This window comes from Phocoena sinus, chromosome 17 (assembly GCF_008692025.1).
Source record: "Phocoena sinus isolate mPhoSin1 chromosome 17, mPhoSin1.pri, whole genome shotgun sequence".
Taxonomy (NCBI): domain Eukaryota; kingdom Metazoa; phylum Chordata; class Mammalia; order Artiodactyla; family Phocoenidae; genus Phocoena; species Phocoena sinus.
Genome location: NC_045779.1, coordinates 25,035,887 through 25,055,623, shown reverse-complemented (window position 1 = coordinate 25,055,623; position 19,737 = coordinate 25,035,887). Strand labels below are relative to the sequence as shown.

At 37.6% G+C, this 19,737-nt stretch overlaps 1 protein-coding gene across 2 annotated transcripts in view; it reads left to right on the top strand.

The window, feature by feature from the left end:
- Window positions 1-430: 430 nt before the first annotated feature.
- The window catches only part of SNX16 (sorting nexin 16), a 36,464-nt gene continuing 17,157 nt past the window's right edge, over window positions 431-19,737 (top strand). The window contains exons 1-5 of one of the 2 annotated variants that reach the window (XM_032610596.1): window positions 477-613; window positions 2,334-2,581; window positions 2,669-2,808; window positions 8,396-8,482; window positions 15,982-16,130. In XM_032610596.1, coding sequence (XP_032466487.1) covers window positions 2,434-2,581; window positions 2,669-2,808; window positions 8,396-8,482; window positions 15,982-16,130 — 524 coding nt within the window. In that variant the 5' untranslated portion in view covers window positions 477-613; window positions 2,334-2,433. Of the gene's footprint in view, window positions 614-2,333; window positions 2,809-8,395; window positions 8,483-15,981; window positions 16,131-19,737 lie in introns of both variants that reach the window. The other variant, XM_032610595.1, reaches the window with a different exon arrangement.

Genomic DNA, 19,737 nt, shown 5'->3' with positions numbered 1-19,737 from the left:
GGACGAATAGGCTGTAGCGGAGCATTCTATCTTCTCACTCAGAATCAACTGTCATCCCTTAAAGCGCTGTTAGCTCTGGAAACTATTCTGTAACCTAGTAGAAAAAGCCCAAACTGGTGATGGCTACAAGTCCCATGATGCAGAGCAGAAGCCCGGGCCAATGCTGGCCGCAGTGCCTCCCGGGAATTGTAGTCTTCTCATCACCTGTTGGGCAAACTAGGTACCGTAGTCTCCATTTCTCAAAAGTTAACTTATAAAAATAAAGCTGTGGAAAAGAAGGTAAAATTCTTACCACAAAACTAGTTTCAACCTAGGTGCCAAACACCCCTAGCCCCACAACTCCTGCCTGCGCCTCTGGGGGCCGGCGCCCTTTGGCGTGACGTCACTTCCTGGAGCGGCGGCCCCGCCCAGCCCCGCCCTCCACCTCGCCGGGATCCTGCGCCCTGTGGCCCGGGCGGAGGCGGGCAGAGGCAGGGAGCAGCTGTTTTCTGGAAGGGGGGGTCACGTGAGGCCTCTCGGTGTGGTGGGTGGAGACGGAAAGCTGCGGTTAAGGAGGGTCGGATTTAACCGTCCCAGGGAAGCGCGCCCGAGCTGGATCCCGGAGCGGACTAAGGTAGGGACCGGGCAGCGGGCGCTGTCCTGGGCGCTCGTGCAGTGACACCTGCGCCCCCGCGGTTGGCTGGCGGCGGGCCGGCCCCCTAGGAGGGTGGGCGTACGCGGCAGGAGCTCCAGGCCAACCTCAGGCCACCGCCAACTCCGCCCGGCGTCTGGGAGGCGCTGGCTGCGCACCGGGCGGCGGAGGCGGGACCGTCTTGGGGCCCCGAGGAGGTCCGGGAGCTGTGAGTCTTGCCATCCACCGAGCCGAAGACCCTTGGCCTGATCAGATACCGACCAGACACTTCTGGGGTCGAGCTAAGCCCGGGCTTCTGCACTTTGCTCTCGCCACCGACTTCTCTCGCCCACCGTGTTGCTCAGGCTCGGGACACTTCACCTGCCCTTGGTTTTCCAGAGTAGCACTGAGATGTTCGTCCTCAGAGCATGTCGATGCCAAGGCAAAAGTGGAGACACCCTTAATGAGCCCAGTACGTTTTTCTAACGTTTGGGTAGCGCTCACGTCTTTGCAAGGTCAATGGCTGTATTAGTCTGAGCGCCCCCCGCGCCAGCCCTGCGGCCTCAGGTATTCATTCGAATGGCTGGAGGCGGGGCGACCTTACAGGCGGTGAGGAGGTTGAGATTTCAGACTTTTATTTACTTCTTTTTGGGGAGGCCATCTGGCGGAACCGAGGAGCGGTGAATCAGCAGCTCAAGTTTCCTGAATCTTTGATGATGGGGAAGGTAGCCCAGAGCCACGTGCCGGGTTAAAAATTTTATTTCAGCATCTGTCAGAGTCTGAGCGGCTTGTTTCCTACCTTTCTCACCAGTAGCGTTGCGTAGATGTAATTGGATAGGCAGACCTCTTGTTATGTGCCATTTCCCTGGTCTGTAGTTATCTCCATTTCTTAGTTTATTAGTTAACAACTTAGTGGTAAAGCTTTTTTCTTCGTATCATTACGAAATTATTCTGAGGCAAGATAAACTCGTCCTTTTGACAACAGAGCTTACCGAGTATGAGTTTTGAAGATTTGTTACGTACCTGCACTTTATGGCGTAGCAGAATTAGTGATCTAGAAACTGAAGAATATTTAAACTTTTATTCATTTAATCTTTTTGGACATAAGTTTAATGTTCTTTGGGGTTTATCTGATTAATGTAATTTGACTAAGTTTTTTTTAAAATCCATTTGATCCTGGGTTTAATAAATCGTTGCTTTAAGAACTATTATTTATCTTACAAGGTGTCTAAGCTTCTGGCTCACTATCATTACTCAGGGTAATTGTTCAGTTTCACTAATTAAATCAGAAGGAAATATGAATAATTCTTCTCCCTTTCTTTCCTTCCCTTTACCCTTCCCTCCCTGTACTGTATTTAGTAGATCCTAAGCAGAGAATAAAGTTTCTGGACGGTCTTTATCACTTTTCCTCTTTGCAACTCATATAGATGAGATCAGGTTACAATGGACGTTATATAAATCCATCACTAAGAAATAAAGTGGGTAAAAAAGGATCAAGGTCAAGAAAAAGGGTGCGAATACTTCTGCTCTCCTTACCTTTAAAACGGGAGTTCTTAGAGATGACATTTTGGGATTAAAGGAAGAGGTTTGGGGCATGTTTTCATTCCAAACAAAGTAATACAGTGTCACGAAATTAAAAGAAATGGATATGAGCATTTTGGGTTTTTTTGGATAATGCTCCCGATGAAAGACTAATCTTTCTATATGTTCTTCTCATTTTTAGGTAGTGAATTCCTAAGAAGAAAATAATGGATTGCATATTACTTGTTCTCTAATTGTTTGAACTCAGAAGTGTGCAGGTTTGTTGCAAAAGCCAAAAGAAGATGGCAACTCCTTATGTCCCAGTTCCTATGCCAATAGGGAATTCTGCTTCCAGTTTTGCAACGAACAGAAACCAAAGAAGTTCTTCTTTTGGGAGTATCTCAACAAGCTCAAACTCGTCCAAAGGCCAGTTAGAAGACTCAAATATGGGTAATTTTAAACAGACAAGTGTACCTGATCAAATGGAAAGCACTTCATCTGTCTGTAGCAGTCCCCTCATTAGGACTAAATTTACAGGTGCAGATTCTTCCATTGAGTATTCTGCTAGACCAAGAGAAAGTGAAGAACAAAATCCTGAAACAGTGAATTTGGAAGATAGACCTTCTACACCTATTATCCTGGGTTATGAGGTGATGGAAGAAAGAGCTAAATTTACTGTGAGTATTGACTTCTGCGGTACATCAGTAGAAGATGAAAAATTGATTAACCTGTGTTCTAAACTTGTGTTAAGTGATGTTAGCCTATACTTGTAATTTCTTGAACATAAAATTCAAATGGTTTATACCCCTTAAGTTGTCATGCCGTAGTGAACTTTGGCTTTACTTGAACGAATTTTCACAAACCAGTCACAGCTGTGAAACTAGCACACAAATCAAGAACAGACCATTACAACAGCCCAAAAGCCTCCCCGCATGCTGTCTGTCAGTCAATACCCACTCTCCTGTTAGCCTAGATTAATTTTGCCTATGTTTGTACTTTATGTTAGTGGAATTATGGAGTATGTACTCTTGGGTATGGTCTCTTCAGCATTATGTTTGTAAGATTCATCCTTGATTTTGCATGTAGTTGTAGGCAGCTCATTTTTATTACTGATGCTATTCCTTTATGTGAATATTACTACAGTTTATCCATTCTACTCTTAAGGAGCGTTTAGGTAATTTCCAGTTTGGGACTCTTATAAATACTACTGCTGTGAACCTTTTAGTACTTGTCACTCAGTAAGCACATGAACTCATTTCTTTTTGATAGCTCCCTAGGAGTAAAATTGCTGGATCATCTGCCCAGCTTTAGAAGATACTGATGAACGATGTACCAGAGTGGTTGTACTAAGTTATACTCCTTTAAGTAGTGTGTGAGAGTTCCAGTTACTCCACATCTTCCCAACATGTGGTATTTTTCTGTCTTTTTCATTTTAGCTATTCTAGTGGGTAGAATGATACCATACTGTGGTTTTAATTTGCATTTAAGACCTTTTTTTGGGCCATTTGGATATTCTCTTCTGAAGTGTCTGTTCAAGACCTTTGTTCATTTTTCTTTTGGAAAGCCTTTTCCACTTTGATTTGTAGTTTTCTATGCATTTTGGGCATAAGTCCTTTTTCAGAACGTGTATTGTGACTATCATCTCTCTGTGGTTTGCCTTTGTTAATGGTGCATTTGATAATCAAGAGTTCTTAGTTTTAATATAGTCCAGTATATTAAATTTCTTTTATGCTTAGCACTTTTTAAAATCTGCCTCAGGCTTCCCTGGTGGCTCAGTGATTAGGAAAACGCCTGCCAATGCTGGGGACACGGGTTCGAGCCCTGGTCCAGGAAGATCCCACATGCCGCAGAACAACTAAACCCGTGCACCGCAACTACTGGGCCTGCGCTCTAGAGCCCATGTGCCACAACTACTGAGCCTGTGAGCCACAACTACTGAAGCCCGTGCACCTAGAGCCCGTGCAAAAAGAGAAGCCACTGCAATGAGAAGCCCGCACACCGCAACGAAGAGTAGCCCCCACTCGCCACAACTAGGGAAAGCCCACACACAGCAGCGAAGACCCAACACAGCCAAAAATAAATAAATTTATAAAAAATAAATAAAATCTGCCTTCTCTTAGGTTAAAAATATGTTGTCCTATGTTTTCTTCTAAAAGCTTTATTGTTGGACCTTTCACAGTTAGATCTGTAAACCATCTGGAATTGCTTTTTGTCTGTGGTGTGAGGTCAGGGTCAAGACACATTTTTTTTCTCCCTAAAGTCAAATTTTTATTGAAAAGACAACTCTTTCTCCTCTGCATTTACTCTGTTGCCTACGTCATAAGTCAGGTGACCATAAATGTATGGGTCTGATTCTGTGTTCCATTTTTCCCTGCTTTACCAATTCCACACTGTCTTGATTACTAAAGCCTGATGATAGTCTTGACATCTGGTAACTTAATTACTCTAGCTTTGCTGTTCCTCTTCAGGATTGTCTTGGCCCTTTGCATTGGGATTGTATTGAATCTATCTAGGGAGAACTGACATATTTACGGTACTAAGTCTTTGAATCTATGAACCTAAGCCATTTATTTAAGTCTTTAACATTCTTTTAATAATATTTTGTAGTTTTCAGGGCAGACGTCTTACATGTTTTGGTAAGATTTATTTCTGGGTATGGATGTCGTTTGAGGTTCTTGACGTAATGTTTTCTATTTGTTCTTTGCTAGTTTATATATTTTGGTCTCATATGTTATTATATATTTATGCATCCAGTGACCTTGCTAAATTAAATTCATTTATAAACTTGTTCTTTCAAACTGTTAGTTTGTTTTTTCTCTTGGATTTTCTTGAAGTAATGATTTCCTATTTATTTCAACATTTCATGCTGTAAATTTATGATAGTATGGAAGGACCGCCAAAAAATAAGTACTGAAATAATTTATGAAGAGACAGTCTTTAGAGTTCAAGTATTGTAAGACTGATGATATGATGGGAAATCTGCATGGACCTGACTTTTTTGCGAGTGATTTTTTGGAAATTATAATAAATTGGTTGCTCATTTCCTTACATTGACCTACCTTCCATACGAAGGAAGGAGCATTCATTGAGGTGACGTGTGAAAAGTTCATAGGCAAATTGAAGGCAGTGATATATAAATTTAAACTCTTTCAAGACAATACAGAGGAAGAAATAAGTGGCAAATATGAAATTAGTCATAGTCGTTTATTTGTTAATTTGACATTTTTGGAGTACCTGTTATGTGCCAGGCCCTCTTCCAGGTAATGTTGGGACAGCAACTCGACTGAGTGAATGAAAGATAGATAAGTATTTTTTTTTTAATGCTGGTATGTCACATGGTGATAAGTGCTATAGGGAGGAATAAAAGAGGGGAAGGAAATAGAGAGTTTCTTGAAACTGGAGTTGCAATTTAAATAACGTTGTCAGTCATGGCCTCACAGAAAAGATGTTAGTACTAAGATGTTAGCATGGGAATATCTGGGGGGAAAGCTTTCCAGACAGGTTGCATAACTGCCAAGACCCTTGTGGCTGACAGGAGAATAAGCGATGGGAAGAGATGTATGAACTGAGGTAACAAGTAAAGGCAGGCAAGTGTGACACCCAGATCAAGTAGAGTACCTAGCCTTTATAAGGCCTTTAGATTTTACTCTGCATGAGATGGGAATCTTGAAAATGTTTTAAAAGGAAAAGTCAGATGATCTGACTTAATTTTTTTAAAGGCTCCCATGAGCCTTTAAAATTGGCTGCTGAATTGAGATTAGATTTTTGTGGGGGAAGATTAGAGACAGGAGGCAGTTAGGTTCCTGCAGTAATCCATGGGAGACATGATGGTGGCGTGGACCAGGTGGTGGAAGAGGTCCTAAGAAGTGATCAGATTCTGGATATATTTTGAAGGTAGAGCCTTGGGACGTGGTAGATGGAGAAATCAAAGGTGATGCCGAAGTTTTTGGTCTAAACAATGTGAAGAATAGAGTTGCCATTTAACTAGATGGCAAATATTGAGGGGAAGATCAGGATTTGTTTTGGGAAGTGCTAGGTTTGAGATGTTTGTTAGACATTGAAATGGAGATGTCAGGTATGTGTATGTGCATGTGAGAGTGTACACACATGTGTATTTTATATCTCTATATATATTCGATATTGTGTTTAGGGTAGAAGTCTAAGCTGGAGTTACAAGCTTGGGAGTCTTAGGTTTGTAAAATAATTTTACCTTGGTATATTTCTTTAAATTGATCTCTTAACTGAAGAAAGTATTAGGACAAACCGGCAAGATCTTATATAGAGAGTGTCAAGCTTTTGAAAAGTGTTTAAAAGCAAAAAGTGACTAGAAGGGGTGGTGAGTCGGATCGGGAAAGAGTCATGAGGTGGACTTCTTTGGTAATGTTTTGTTTCTTGCTCTTGGTACTAGTTACATGGTGTGTTTACTCTGAAAATTCATTAAGTTATATACTTAAGATGTTTGCACTTTTCTGTATGTATCTTATGATTAGTGTATGCATCTACATTTGTTGTTGTTTACTTAAAACAGGGAGTACATAACAAGATAGACAGTACAAAGTAGTATATACTAAGTTTCAAATAAAGAGTAGAGACAATAACTGCTATTAGAACATAGAGGAGGCAATGATCAATACTGTCCATAAAGTTTTCATTGAAAGCACTACTTAAACAAGTAGAAAAGTAGGAGAGCTTTCTAGAAAAGATAAAATGAAAACCTCTTTGTTTTTCCTAGAGAAACAGGAGTGTTTAGGGACCACTGTAAAGAGTGGCTTAGTTAGAAAAGGGCTCGTTTTTTTAAAACAGGAAAATAAAGTTGGTATGTATTATGTATAGATAAACCTAATTATCATATGAAGTTGACTTGTATCATGCATCAGTTATTCATAGTCAAAAGTTTTGAAGTCAATTGAAATTAGTAACTCCTAAAAAGAATGTTTTCTTTGTATCCCCTTCGTGACTATTTTACGTCAGGGCTCTCTGGAGACTTTACAGGGTATCCAAATAATTTTCTTCCTCACCTTTAAATGTAATAAAGATAAATTACTTATGTTTTACTTCAAAACAAAGGGATTCATCCTTACCCTTGCTGACTCCCTTCAAAGCTGAAAAAGAAGTCTGTAAGGGAGAAAAATCAAATGGTAAGGATGATGTACAGTCCCTAAAATAATAAATTGTCTCTAGATCATCCAATAGGATTATGATATGAGTCATATTTGTAATTTAAAATTTCCTAGTAGCCATGTTAAGAAAAAGTAAAAAGAAACTGGTGAAATTATATTTAGTAATGTATTTTGTTTAACCTAATATACTTAAAATATAATTTCAACATGTAACCAGTATATAATCATTTGAATGACATATTTTTACATCTTTTTTCATACTAAGTCTTTGAAATCTGGTCTGTATTACACTCACAGTACATGTCAATTTGGACTAGTCACATTTTGAGTGTCCTATAGCCACGTGTGGTTAGAGTGGAGCTCTAGAGCTACAATTGAAAGTTATTGCACAGCAGACTTTAAGAAAAAAAGTTACTCTTTTTAAGAGAGTTTCACTCATTCGATAGATAGTTACTGAGTACTTTTCATATATCATGTATATAGTTTAGCTCAAAACACTGTACCGAAAACTACCAGGAGATGTTTCTCTGAGATTCTGTTATAAATAGTACTTCCAAAATTATACTTATGAAAAATAGGATCTAGCTTTTTCTTACATGCTTTTTAAAATATTGACTTGCTTCAACCAAGTTTTTCTATTCAATAACCTAGATAATTGTACATAATTATATAAATGTAAACTTTAATATGGGTATTTTTTACCTTGTATTTCAGCCTTGAAGATTAAAACATCATCTAATTTATTCGAAAACTTTGCTTGGCAGTTACTGAATTTAAAAATTAAGTTGACTGTATAAGACAAGATTTTTCAAAGTTTTTTCAAGCATGATTGAGTCTTTTATTAATTTTAAAATATATTAGCATAAAATATATTTTGAAGGCTGATAAGTTTATTTGTTATTAGTATTCAGCAAAAAAGCATTTTGCCTCAAATATGTCAGTTATGTTTCTTAAGAAAAAATCTTGCTTTTGGTACCTACATTAGATTATTTGAACATTTGATGGTCTTTATTTCTGATATTTTTTATATATTGTTATGATCTGGGTTGTCAAATAAAAGTTTTTAAATTATTTGGTTTGAATTTTTAAATATTTTTACATAAATATATTTTAAAACTCTCTGTTTCTCACTCTCTCTGCATAGGTATATAAAATACTAGTAAAGAAGAGTCCAGAAGAAAGCTGGGTAGTTTTTAGAAGATACACTGACTTCTCTAGGCTTAATGATAAAGTAAGTACGTTAATAAATCTAAAACTGACTTTTCAGTTTTCAATTATTATCTATTCCTGGAGTTCTGTTATATTTGTGTTTTTTCTTCCTTGTTAATTATTTGAGCGAAGTCAAGTCTTTGCTATTTCCAAACAAAATTGACTGTTTCATTTAACTTTAATAGTTCGAAGTCCCATCCCTACGCATAACTTCCTTTTATCGGAAACAAAAAATTATTTTTAATATTAAAAATGTGAAAACCTTAAAATTGGCAACAGAGATATAAGTGATTATTTATATAATCTTGTGAGTTTGAAAAGATATATATGTATAATAAGACCCCCTAAATCATATGACTACAAAAGAATGAACAAGAAAGAAACATTTAGCACATTGTGTTAGTTTTCTATTGCTGTATAACAAATTATCACAAACTGTGGCTTAAAACTTACCTGTTCATTATCTAGAGATTTGGAATGCTCAGCTGGGTTTGCTGCTTAAGATCAAACAAGGTCAAAATCAAGCTGTTGGCTTGACTGGCCTCTTACCTGGAGGGTCTGGAAAAGAATCAGCTTCCAGTGTCATTCTGGTTGTTGTCAGAGTTTGGTTTCTTGTGGTTGTGAGACCAAGGTCCCTGTTTCCTTGCTAGTTGTCAGCCAAAAGTTGTTCTTGTCTCATAAAGACTGTTCTTCAGCCGTTGCACATGGCCCTTCCATCTTCAAAGTCAGGAAGAGACAGTCAAGTCCTTCTTGTGCTTTGAATATCTCTGACTTTCTCTTCAGTCACCAGCCAGGAAGAAACCTTTACCCTTATAGAACTCATGTGATAAGATTAGGCTCACCTAGATAATTTTCCTATCTTAAGGTCAACTGAATAGTAACCCAAATTGCGTCTACAGAATCTTTTCCTGTGTAAAAACAAAACACAGAGGCAACACCAAGGGCAAAGGTCATAGGGCCATCTAGAATTCTGCCCACTGCACGTGTGAAATAGACAAAGACGATAATAATAAACCTCAGTATATTAAGTACCCTTAAAAATAAGTAACAAAAAAAAAAGAAAATTCAGCAAATGATATGAATGGTGTAATCCACAGAAGAAGTATAAATGACCAATAAATTACTGTCACAAGTACTCCAAGAAAAGAAAATTAAACAATTTTTCACCTGTCAAGTTGACAGGCTTTAAATGGTATTATCCATTGTTGGAAACATGAGTCTTCCTAGAGGACACTGTAGAGCTGAGCATAATTTTGACACAATCACATTTCTGGGATTTATCCTATATAATAAATTATGGATATGAGCAAGATTTAGCCCTAAGGATACTTATCATGATGCTTTATGTATTGTTTACTTTGTTCATGTTTTATTTTGTTTTTAATAGTTAAAAAATTAGAACCAACCTAAATTTCCAACACTAGGGAATTCATTGAGTTAATTGCAGTAAGAGTTCAGTAGAAAAACAGCAGCTGAGGCGTTCACAGAGCTGGAGAGAAATCAGGTGGGGCAGGTGGGGGTAATTGGTATTTAAGAAACCAAGAGAAAGAGCGTTTTTCCAAAAGAAGCAAGTGATTTATGATACTTCTGAGAGGCCAAGTAAGCTGAACTTGGACCACAAATTATTCCCTAATTTTGACATATGTTTAGTAGAGGAAACTTTACTGGTCCTATTCTTTCCCATCTGCCACCTCCCCCCACCTTCTTCCTGGACACTCAAAACTTCTCAAGTTGGTATATTCTTAAAATGTTTGGTGGTGGGAAACTCCATTTATGTGACTTTGCAACTGCCCAGATGCCAAAATTTTCTACCATTTCTGAAAACCTCAGTTTGAATGAAAAGATAAAATATAAAATGCTAAACTATTTTAGCCTTAATTAAGGTATTGTTAAGATGACTTTTTGCAACATGTCAAAATACTTAAAAGTATTATTTCTAATATATTTCTACCATTATATGTAAATTTTATTTTCTGTTTGAGTTCTTCTTATATTCATGATTTTAAAACCTGTAATTCTTTACTTCTGTTTATTTTTTTTAATGATTAAACAAACAAGAAGACCAAAGTAATTCATGAGGTTACCAGATACTAAAGTGGAATTCTTAGCTTTCTTATGAAATTGTTATAATTTTTGTTCATACAGTTTCTAATAGTTTCAATTTTGAGCTATTTCATCCTTTATGACTTCTTATTTTTCTTTTCAGGACTCAACTATTATTTAGTGTTTACGTCCCTTGGTCTCTCTAGATTCATCTTTATTGCCAAAATATTTATCTTAGGCAAGCTGAGATTTAGATAGCTCTTAAGCTTTTGAAGAAAGATGTTAGTAGAAGTTTAATTTAAATCTAGTAAATATCTCCTTGATACTCTGAGTTGGGCACTTAAAATTGATAAGTGTCTGTGTCAGTCTTCTAGGTACCAGAAAGAGCTCCACCCATCACCTGATTTTACTGGCAAGAATCAAAAATGTGTGTCAAGCACCAGCAGCCACACAGTTTAAATGGTAGTTATTATTTCTGTAATTGTTAAAAATAAAGTAAAATCTTAGGATCTTTCATTTTATAAAACCAATCATGAAGTATTTGTGAAATGAGTAGTTTGAGTTCAGCACTGTGCTAGGAATTTGGTATTATATAGAAACTATATAGATCTGATTCTAATGTTGAAGAGTTTATGTTTTCCATTTATCTATACTAGGAGGAAAAAAATAGTCAATTGACAATATGAAAGTTATTTAACATAGTTAAAATAACTCTGTTTAGAAAGAAAATTTTCTATAGAACGCTAGTCTTTTTTTTTATTCCTCTTTTTTTAATCTCCTGGGTTATAATCTGGCTTCAGCTTCTCTAGGAGTTTTTAAGAGCCTCTTCTGGGAAAGTCAGAGGGCAAAGTCATGAGCAAGATCTGGAACACATAGAGCTTTTCAGAGTTGAGGCATCTGGCAGGGTTGTAGGGCAGGCTGGTGATGAATGATTTGCAGAAATATGGCCACGAGAGTAGGGGTTTCTCTATATTCTACTTAAAAGCTCACTATTTTCTACTTCCAGGTTGCAGAGTAGGTCAAAGCTGAGTATTTCTGTGAGCTAAAATGATTATTCTCAGTTGGTTCCACACAGCAGAGCATAGGGAGGGAGCAGAACCATTCATTATCAGCTCACTGTCAAGACAAGCCAAGCTCATATGAAAATCTGGGCTAAGCTCAGCCAAGTATTTGATCCTCTCATTAAAAAGAAATTCAGTGGTAATCCTCAACATGTTTGTCTCTTGGGTCATACTGTCCTAAACTGTCCTGAACTGATTGACATCAGGCAGTTCATAAGTAGTGTCCTAAGTTCGCCTTTTACGGTCTTTCTCGGGATTTTTTTTCACTTTTTTCCTTTGTTGGATTTTATTTCCTTTATCTCATGTCTTCTTTCTTGAATTACTCTTTCCTTTTAGTAGAACTAATCCCCTAGTAGCTTCTTGAGGAAGATTACATGGGAAGTGATGTCTTTCTGACCCCACATGTCTAAAAATATTCTCATGCAGTTTTCATACTTGATTGAAATGTGGGCTAGGTATAGAATTATAGATTGGAAATTTTTTTTTCAGAATTTTGAAGACATTAAGCTATTTTCATCTCGCTTTTAGTGTTGAGTATTACCCTTGAGAAGCCCAAAGCTATTCTTGCTCCTGATCGTTTGTATGTCACCTGTTTTATTCTTCTTTGGAAGTCTGTTGAATCTTCTCTGTGTAATTAATCTGAAATTTCACAGTGACTTTTTGTAAAGTTCTTTTCTTCTATTATCTTGTACGCTCTGTGGGCAACCCATGTGGTTCAGATCAGAAAAATGCTTTTGAACTGCTTTATTAATGAATTCCTGCCTTCTGTGTTGTCAGTTCCCTCTTTCTGTAACCTTTCTTGTAAAACAGGCATTTGAGCTGGTTCCAGATCTTTTCCTCCCCTTTCTTTACTACCTTTTTCTTTTTTGCTATTTCAAAGGAGATTTCCTTATTTCTTTCTAAAACCACCTTTTTGTTCTCTGAATGTCCCTGTGTTTGGTCATTTTATTCTTATTTCTTGAATGTAGTATCTTCATCCATAGAGTGTATTAGAGATTGTTTTTATTTGTATTTTTATTATTTTATGGTTTTTTTTCTCCTTGTGTTGTCTGTGTTCTCTGAGTTACTTTTTTTCTGTTTGTCTTTGTCTTCCATGTTAAGTAATAGTGTGTAGTAATTCTTTCTGGTTGTCTAGTCGTGATTAAAAGTTGGGTACTAAAAGCTGATTGGAATCTCTTACTCCATGGGTGAGGCTTATGTTGACTTTAAGACTCACTGTGTAATGGGGAAGGTGGGCTGTGTTGGAGACCTTCTGATGTCAGGATCTTAAGGTCTTTCCTGTTGGATCAGACTCTCCAGAGAAGTGTTTTCCGGTCTCCTGCCTTGTGCTGCCAGTTTGTGAGCAATTTGAGGTCTCTGTAAGTATAAACCTGGTATAAATTTTTCTGCACTTTGGGTTTTCTTAACTCTTCTGAGTCAATTGCTACTCTCCTCTCTACTTTTTGGTTTCCAGTATGTTGTTTTACGTTTTTTTTTTTTTTTCTCTTCACTGTAGTTTTAGCAGGGCTGCAGAAAGAGAGAATTAGATGAGTGTACTCAGTTCTCCAACTTAATCCAAAAATTATGTGCATTACTTTTTTAAAGGCTTTTTATGGAAACATCAAATGCCTATTATGATATCATTCACAGGAAATCTATTAATGTTTAATTTAATGAAATATAAAAACTAGCCTTGGGCTTCCCTGGTGGCACAGTGGTTGAGAGTCCACCTACCGATGCAGGGGACATGGGTTCATGCCCCGGTCTGGGAAGATCCCACACGCCACGGAGTGGCTGGGCCCGTGAGCCATGGCCGCTGAGCCTGCGCGTCCGGAGCCTGTGCTCTGCAACTGGAGAGGCCACAACAGTGAGAGGCCCGCGTACCGCAAAAAAAACAAAAAACAAACAAACAAAAAACACTAGCCTTTACTAAAGTTATTTCAAGCTAATGTATAGTTCCCAAATTGTCCTTTGTTCAAAATAAAGTTATTGAGTAAGCACTCATAATATAAAGACTTTGTGAGGGCTCAATTGTGGAACAACTCACTCTTTTCTGAGGATTATTTTTTAAGGGGAAAAAAACCTAACCATGCATGTGGACATATGTGACATTTAAATTTTAAAGCTTGAAATTAATAAAAAGACTATTTTTATTTTCTCCTTATGGCTTTTATTAATTGCATTGCATACACAGTAAATGACCAGACTCCAAGGCCAAAATTATCTGTTTACATCTTGAAATCAAATCAGGGTTTCAGGATAGAAATATAGACAGAATTTATGTTTTATATTTTTATTTCACATTTTACCCTGTAAATTTTCTCTTTTGCTAGTCTTTTTTCTTACATTGTGATATTTTGTCTTATATTTAAGTATAGAAATTTGAACAGTACATGATTTCATCTCATTCATTTATTGAACATAGATTGTTGGCTGCTTGTAATGTAGCAGGCATTTTGCTAAACATTGGGGGTGCAACTATGAATAAGACAGTCATTGCAATGTAAAATGATTCTAAGTCTTAGCTGTACTTTGGACTTCCCTGGAAACTTTTTAAAATTACAATGCCCAGGGCTTCCCTGGTGGCACAGTGGTTGAGAGTCCGCCTGCTGATGCAGGGGACATGGGTTCATGCTGCAGTCTCGGAAGATCCCACATGCCGCGGAGTGGCTGGACCCGTGAGCCATGGCCGCTGAGCCTGCGCGTCCGGAGCCTGTGCTCTGCAACGGGAGAGGCCACAACAGTGAGAGGCCCGCGTACCGCAAAAACAAACAAACAAAAAAAATTACAATGCCCAGGCCATATCCCAACTAATTAAATGCAAATATATCAGAGACAGGACACAGTCATTAATACAAGATCCTCATTAATTATCCTCAGAAAAGAGGGAGCTGTTCTACAATAGAGCCCTCACAATAGAGACCTCACAAAGTGTCTGTATTATGAGTTCTTACTCAGAGTTCCTTGGGTGATTCCAATGTGCAACCAAGGTTTAGAAGACTGGTCTGGTAGAAGAGTCCAAAATTAAATAAACGTTACTTAATTTACATCGTGATAAATGTCATTTAAAAAACAAATTAATGATTTGAGAATGTGTGGCAGATTGTCTTTTCTAAAAATGTATGCAGCAATATTCTCAGTCCCATATGCTCTTCCAGAATCTTGCCGCTGTCAAGAAGTAGAATCTGTTTCCTCTCCCCCTTGAACCTGGGTGAGCTTGTGACTGATCTAACCAATAGAGGACAGTGGAACTGATGCTGTGGGACGATGAGGCTAGATCATAAGAAGCATACAGCTTCATCCTGGCTTTCTCTCTTGGGATGCTCCCCTTTGAAACCCAGACTTTATGCTGTGAGAAAGTCCAAGATACATGGAGAGGCCATGTTAAGCTTGTGACTGACAGCCCCAGCTAATGTCTCAGCCAACAAGCAGCATGATCCAGTATAAATATGTGGGAACGAACTTCAGTGGCTTCCAGCTCCCAACTTCAAGTTTCCAGCTGAGGTTCTAATTCATTGTGACAAAACAACCCATCCTCACCATTCCCTGTACAAATTACCAGCCCACAGAGTCCATGGCCTAATAAATGGTTATTTTACACCACTGAGTTTTGAGGTAACTTGTTATCCAGTTATAGTCACTTGATCAGAGTGTATAAAGGGAAATCTAACCTAGCTTAAAAGGTGGAAAAGTCTTTCCTAAGAAAGTAAAATTTAAGCCAAATATGCAAAATTGATCATAAGCCAAAATGTGAAAGCTAAGACTATAAACATCTTAGGAAAAAACGTGGAAGAAAATTTTTGTAACCTTGGAGTGAGCAACGATTTCTTAGATAGTATCTAAAAAAAGCATAAACCATAAAAGAAAAGTGGATGAATTAGGTAACATTAAAAGTTTTTAAATGTGCTCTGTTAAGATGGTTAACATGAAAAATCAAGCCGCAGTCTGGGAGAATATATTTGTCATACATATATCTGACAGAGGCCTTCTATCTAGAATATATAAAGAACTCTGACAACTTAAAAGACAAGTAACCCAGTTTTTTTAAAGCAGAGGGTTCAGAAGATTTAAATAGATAATTCACCAAAGAAGATATGCAGATCCAAGCACATGAGAAGATACTTAACACCATTTGTCAAGAGAGGAATGTAAATTAAAGCCACTATGAAATACTACTACACACCCACTGGAATGGCTGACATTAAAAAGACAGGCAGTGCCACGTGTTAGCAGGGACAGGGAGCAACTGTAGCTCCTATGCATACACAACTGGTAGAAATCCAGAAATAAAACAACCAAGGCATAAAAAGCATAGCTGAATTTAATTCTTTTATTGTAAGCTTGTTATGTGCATAGTTTCACATAGTCAACAGGATAGATTTTGTAGAATTCATATAATTGAGTTGAACATTGTATCTTCTTTTTTCTTCTTTTTCAGTTAAAAGAGATGTTTCCAGGCTTTCGATTAGCACTTCCACCAAAACGCTGGTTTAAAGATAATTACAATGCCGACTTTTTAGAAGATAGACAATTAGGATTACAAGCGTTTCTTCAAAATTTAGTAGCTCACAAGGACATTGCTAACTGGTATGTAACAAATTGAATAACAGGTTATAAATGCATTCCAATAATTGGTTTAAATTAAAGAATAAATCTAGGACCATATATATTCAAGCACAGAAATATAAGGTAGGTGTGTTTATCTCTAATAAAGCACTAACTGTAATTTTCTTGCCTTTTTTCAGCAAGGACATTATTTGGTGTTTGATTTATAGTAACACCTCCAAAAAGTCAGCAAAGTTGAAAATTCAGTGTGCCATATATTCAAACCACCCAGCTATAAACTTGATTTTAGAATTTTAGTAATATTTTAAACAGAATGGCTCACATACTGGTAGATTTTTAGTTAAATAACACCATATAATTTTGATGGTAATATATGTCTCCAAAGTAATGCAAAAATATGAAAATTGTGAAGTCAGGTTAATTTATACAGAGGGTAAAGTGAAAATACCAGAAATCATTAAAAAGGGAAAGAAAGGACCTATATGGGGTTTTTGTATCTGAATATATTTACAAGAAAATTGCTATATGATTTAATATCACCTGGGTATTTAATTTTGGAACTGACATTATCAGATAAATTAGAACCATTTTGAGAAAAATTACAGAGCATTTATAATGAAGCAATAGCATATTCTATGGACACCTGTGTCTGTAACTATCTTTAGCAATTTTTCACATAAGAATGGAAAACAAATAAGAAAACTGCCCTTACTTTTTTCACCCATTTTTCTTAGTCTTTCTTTTATGTATACCCCCTTATATTACACATGTACTATGCATATACATCTTGCTTTTTTTTGAATTTTATTTTATTTTTTTATACAGCAGGTTCTTATTAGTTACCCATTTTATACCTATTAGTGTATACATGTCAATCTCAATCTCCCAATTCATCCCACACCACCACCTGCCCCCCACCACTTTCCCCCCTTGGTGTCCCTACATTTGTTCTCTACATCTGTGTCTATTTCTGCCCTGCAAACCAGTTCATCGGTACCATTTTTCCAGGTTCCACATATATACATTAATATATGATATTTGTTTTTCTCTTTCTGACTTGTTTCACTCTGTATGACAGTCTCTGGATCCATCCACATCTCTACAAATGACCCAATTTCGTTCCTTTTTATGGCTGAGTAATATTCCATTGTATATATGAACCACATCTTCTTTATGCATTCATCTGTCGATGGTCATTTAGGTTGCTTCCATGACCCGGCTATTGTAAATAGTGCTGCAATGAATATTGGGGTGCATGTGTCTTTTTGAATTATGGTTTTCTCTGGGTATATGCCCAGTAGTGGGATTGCTGGGTCATATGGTAATTTTCTTTTTAGATTTTTAAGGAACTTCCATACTCTTCTCCATAGTGTCTGTATCAGTTTACATTCCCACCAACAGTGCAGGAGGGTTCCCTTTTCTCCACACCCTCTCCAGCTTTTGTTTTTTTGTAGATTTTCTGATGATGCCCATTCTGACTGGTGTGAGGTGATACTTCATTGTAGTTTTGTTTTGCATTTCTCTAATAATTAGTGATGTTGAGCAGCTTTTCGTGTGCCTGTTGGCCATCTGTATGTTTTCTTTGGAGAAATGTCTGTTCAGGTCTGCCCATTTTTGGATTGGGTTGTTTGTTTTTTTTTAATATTGAGCTGCATGAGCTGTTTATATATTTTGAAGATTAATCCTTTGTCTGTTGATTCGTTTGTAAATATTTTCTCCCATTCTGTGGGTTGTCTTTTCGTCTTGTCTATAGTTTCCTTTGCTGTGCAAAAGCTTTTAAGTTTCATTAGATCCCATTTGTTTATTTTTGTTTTTATTTCCATTACTCTAGGAAGTGGATCAAGAAGGATCTTGCTGTGATTTATGTCCAAGTGTGTTCTTTCTATGTTTTCCTCGAAGAGTTTTATAGTGTCCGGTCTTACATTTAGGTCTTTAATCCATTTCGAGTTTATATTTGTGTATGGTGTTAGGGAGTGTTCTGATTTCATTCTCTTACATGTAGCTGTCCAATTTTCCCAGCACCACTTTTTTTTTTTTTTGTGGTACATGGGCCTCTTACTGTTGTGGCCTCTCCCATTGCGGAGCACAGACTCCGGACGTGGAGGCTCAGTGGCTGTGGCTCACAGGTCCAGCCACTCCACGGCATGTGGGATCTTCCCGGACCGGGGCACGAACCCACGTCCCCTGCATCGGCAGGCAGACTCTCAAACACTGTGCCACCAGGGAAGCCCCCAGCACCACTTTTGGAAGAGAGTGTCTTTTCTCCATTGTATATCCTTGCCTCCTTTGTCATAGATTAGTTGATCATAGGTGCATGGGTTTATCTCTTTCTGTCCTGTTCCATTGGTCTATATTTCTGTTTTTGTGCCAGTACCATATTGTCTTGATTACTGTAGCTTTGTAATATAGTCTGAAGTCAGGAAGTCTGATTCCTCCAGCTCCATTTTTTTCCCTCAAGACTGCTTTGGCTGTTCGGGGTCTTTTGTGTCTCCATACAAATTTTAAGATTTTTTGTTCTAGTTCTGTAAAAAATGCCATTGGTAATTTGATAGGGATTGCATTGAGTCTGTAGATTGCTTTGGGTAGTATAGTCATTTTCACAATATTGTTTTCTTCCAATCCAAGAACATGGTATATCTCTCCATCTGTTTGTATCATCTTTAATTTCTTTCAGCAGTGTCTTACAATTTTCTGTATGCAGAAAATTGTCTTTTGTCTCCCTAGGTAGGTTTATTCTTAGGTATTTTATTCTTTTTGTTGCAATGGTAAATGGGAGTGTTTCCATAATTTCTTTCAGATTTTTCATCATTAGTGTATAGAAATGCAAGAGATTTCTGTACATTAATTTTGTATCCTGCAACTTTACCAAATTCATCGATTAGCTCTAGTAGTTTTCTGGTAGCATCTTTAGGATTCTCTATGTATGGTATCATGTCATCTGCAAACAGTGACAGTTTTACTTCTTCTTTTCCAATTTGCTTTTACATCTTGCTTCTTAATGTGTGCTAAGCTCAGTGACTGCTTAAGATCTCTGCCCATCCCCCCTCACTTTCTCTAATAAAGGAACTATAAGCCAGACCCCTTTCTCATCTCCAGATTCACATCTGCAGTTGCCTCCTTGACATCTCCTTCAGACAAACCTCAAACCTAGGAAAGACTTCAATGCTTACTCTCTGACTTTTCCCCCAATATTCAGCATCATCCTTTACCTAAAACCCACAAGTCATCTGGACACATCCCTGCCTTTATACTTTAAACACTACTCGAGTCTGTCTACTTTTCTCCATTCCTGCCATTGCCACCTAGTCTAGCAGTTTTCTCTCACTTTAATTACTCCTTTCCCATCACTCATCTTCCTCATCCACTCTTATTTCTATAGCCCATTGGAGCCACAGTGATCTTTTGTAATGCAGTTTAAGTCATCCTTTCTGGTCCCTGACCACCTGCTTGTCTTTCCAACTTCATGTTTTGTTATTCCTCCCTGCTCCCATTCTCTGTACATCAGCCGTCTTGGTCTTGTAATTTTTCGAAGTCACCTGCTCCTTTGTCCCCTAGGACCTTCAATATGCTATTCCCTAGGAAGGCAACATTTCACACTACTACCCTTGCTCCCCCAGCCCTGGCCTAA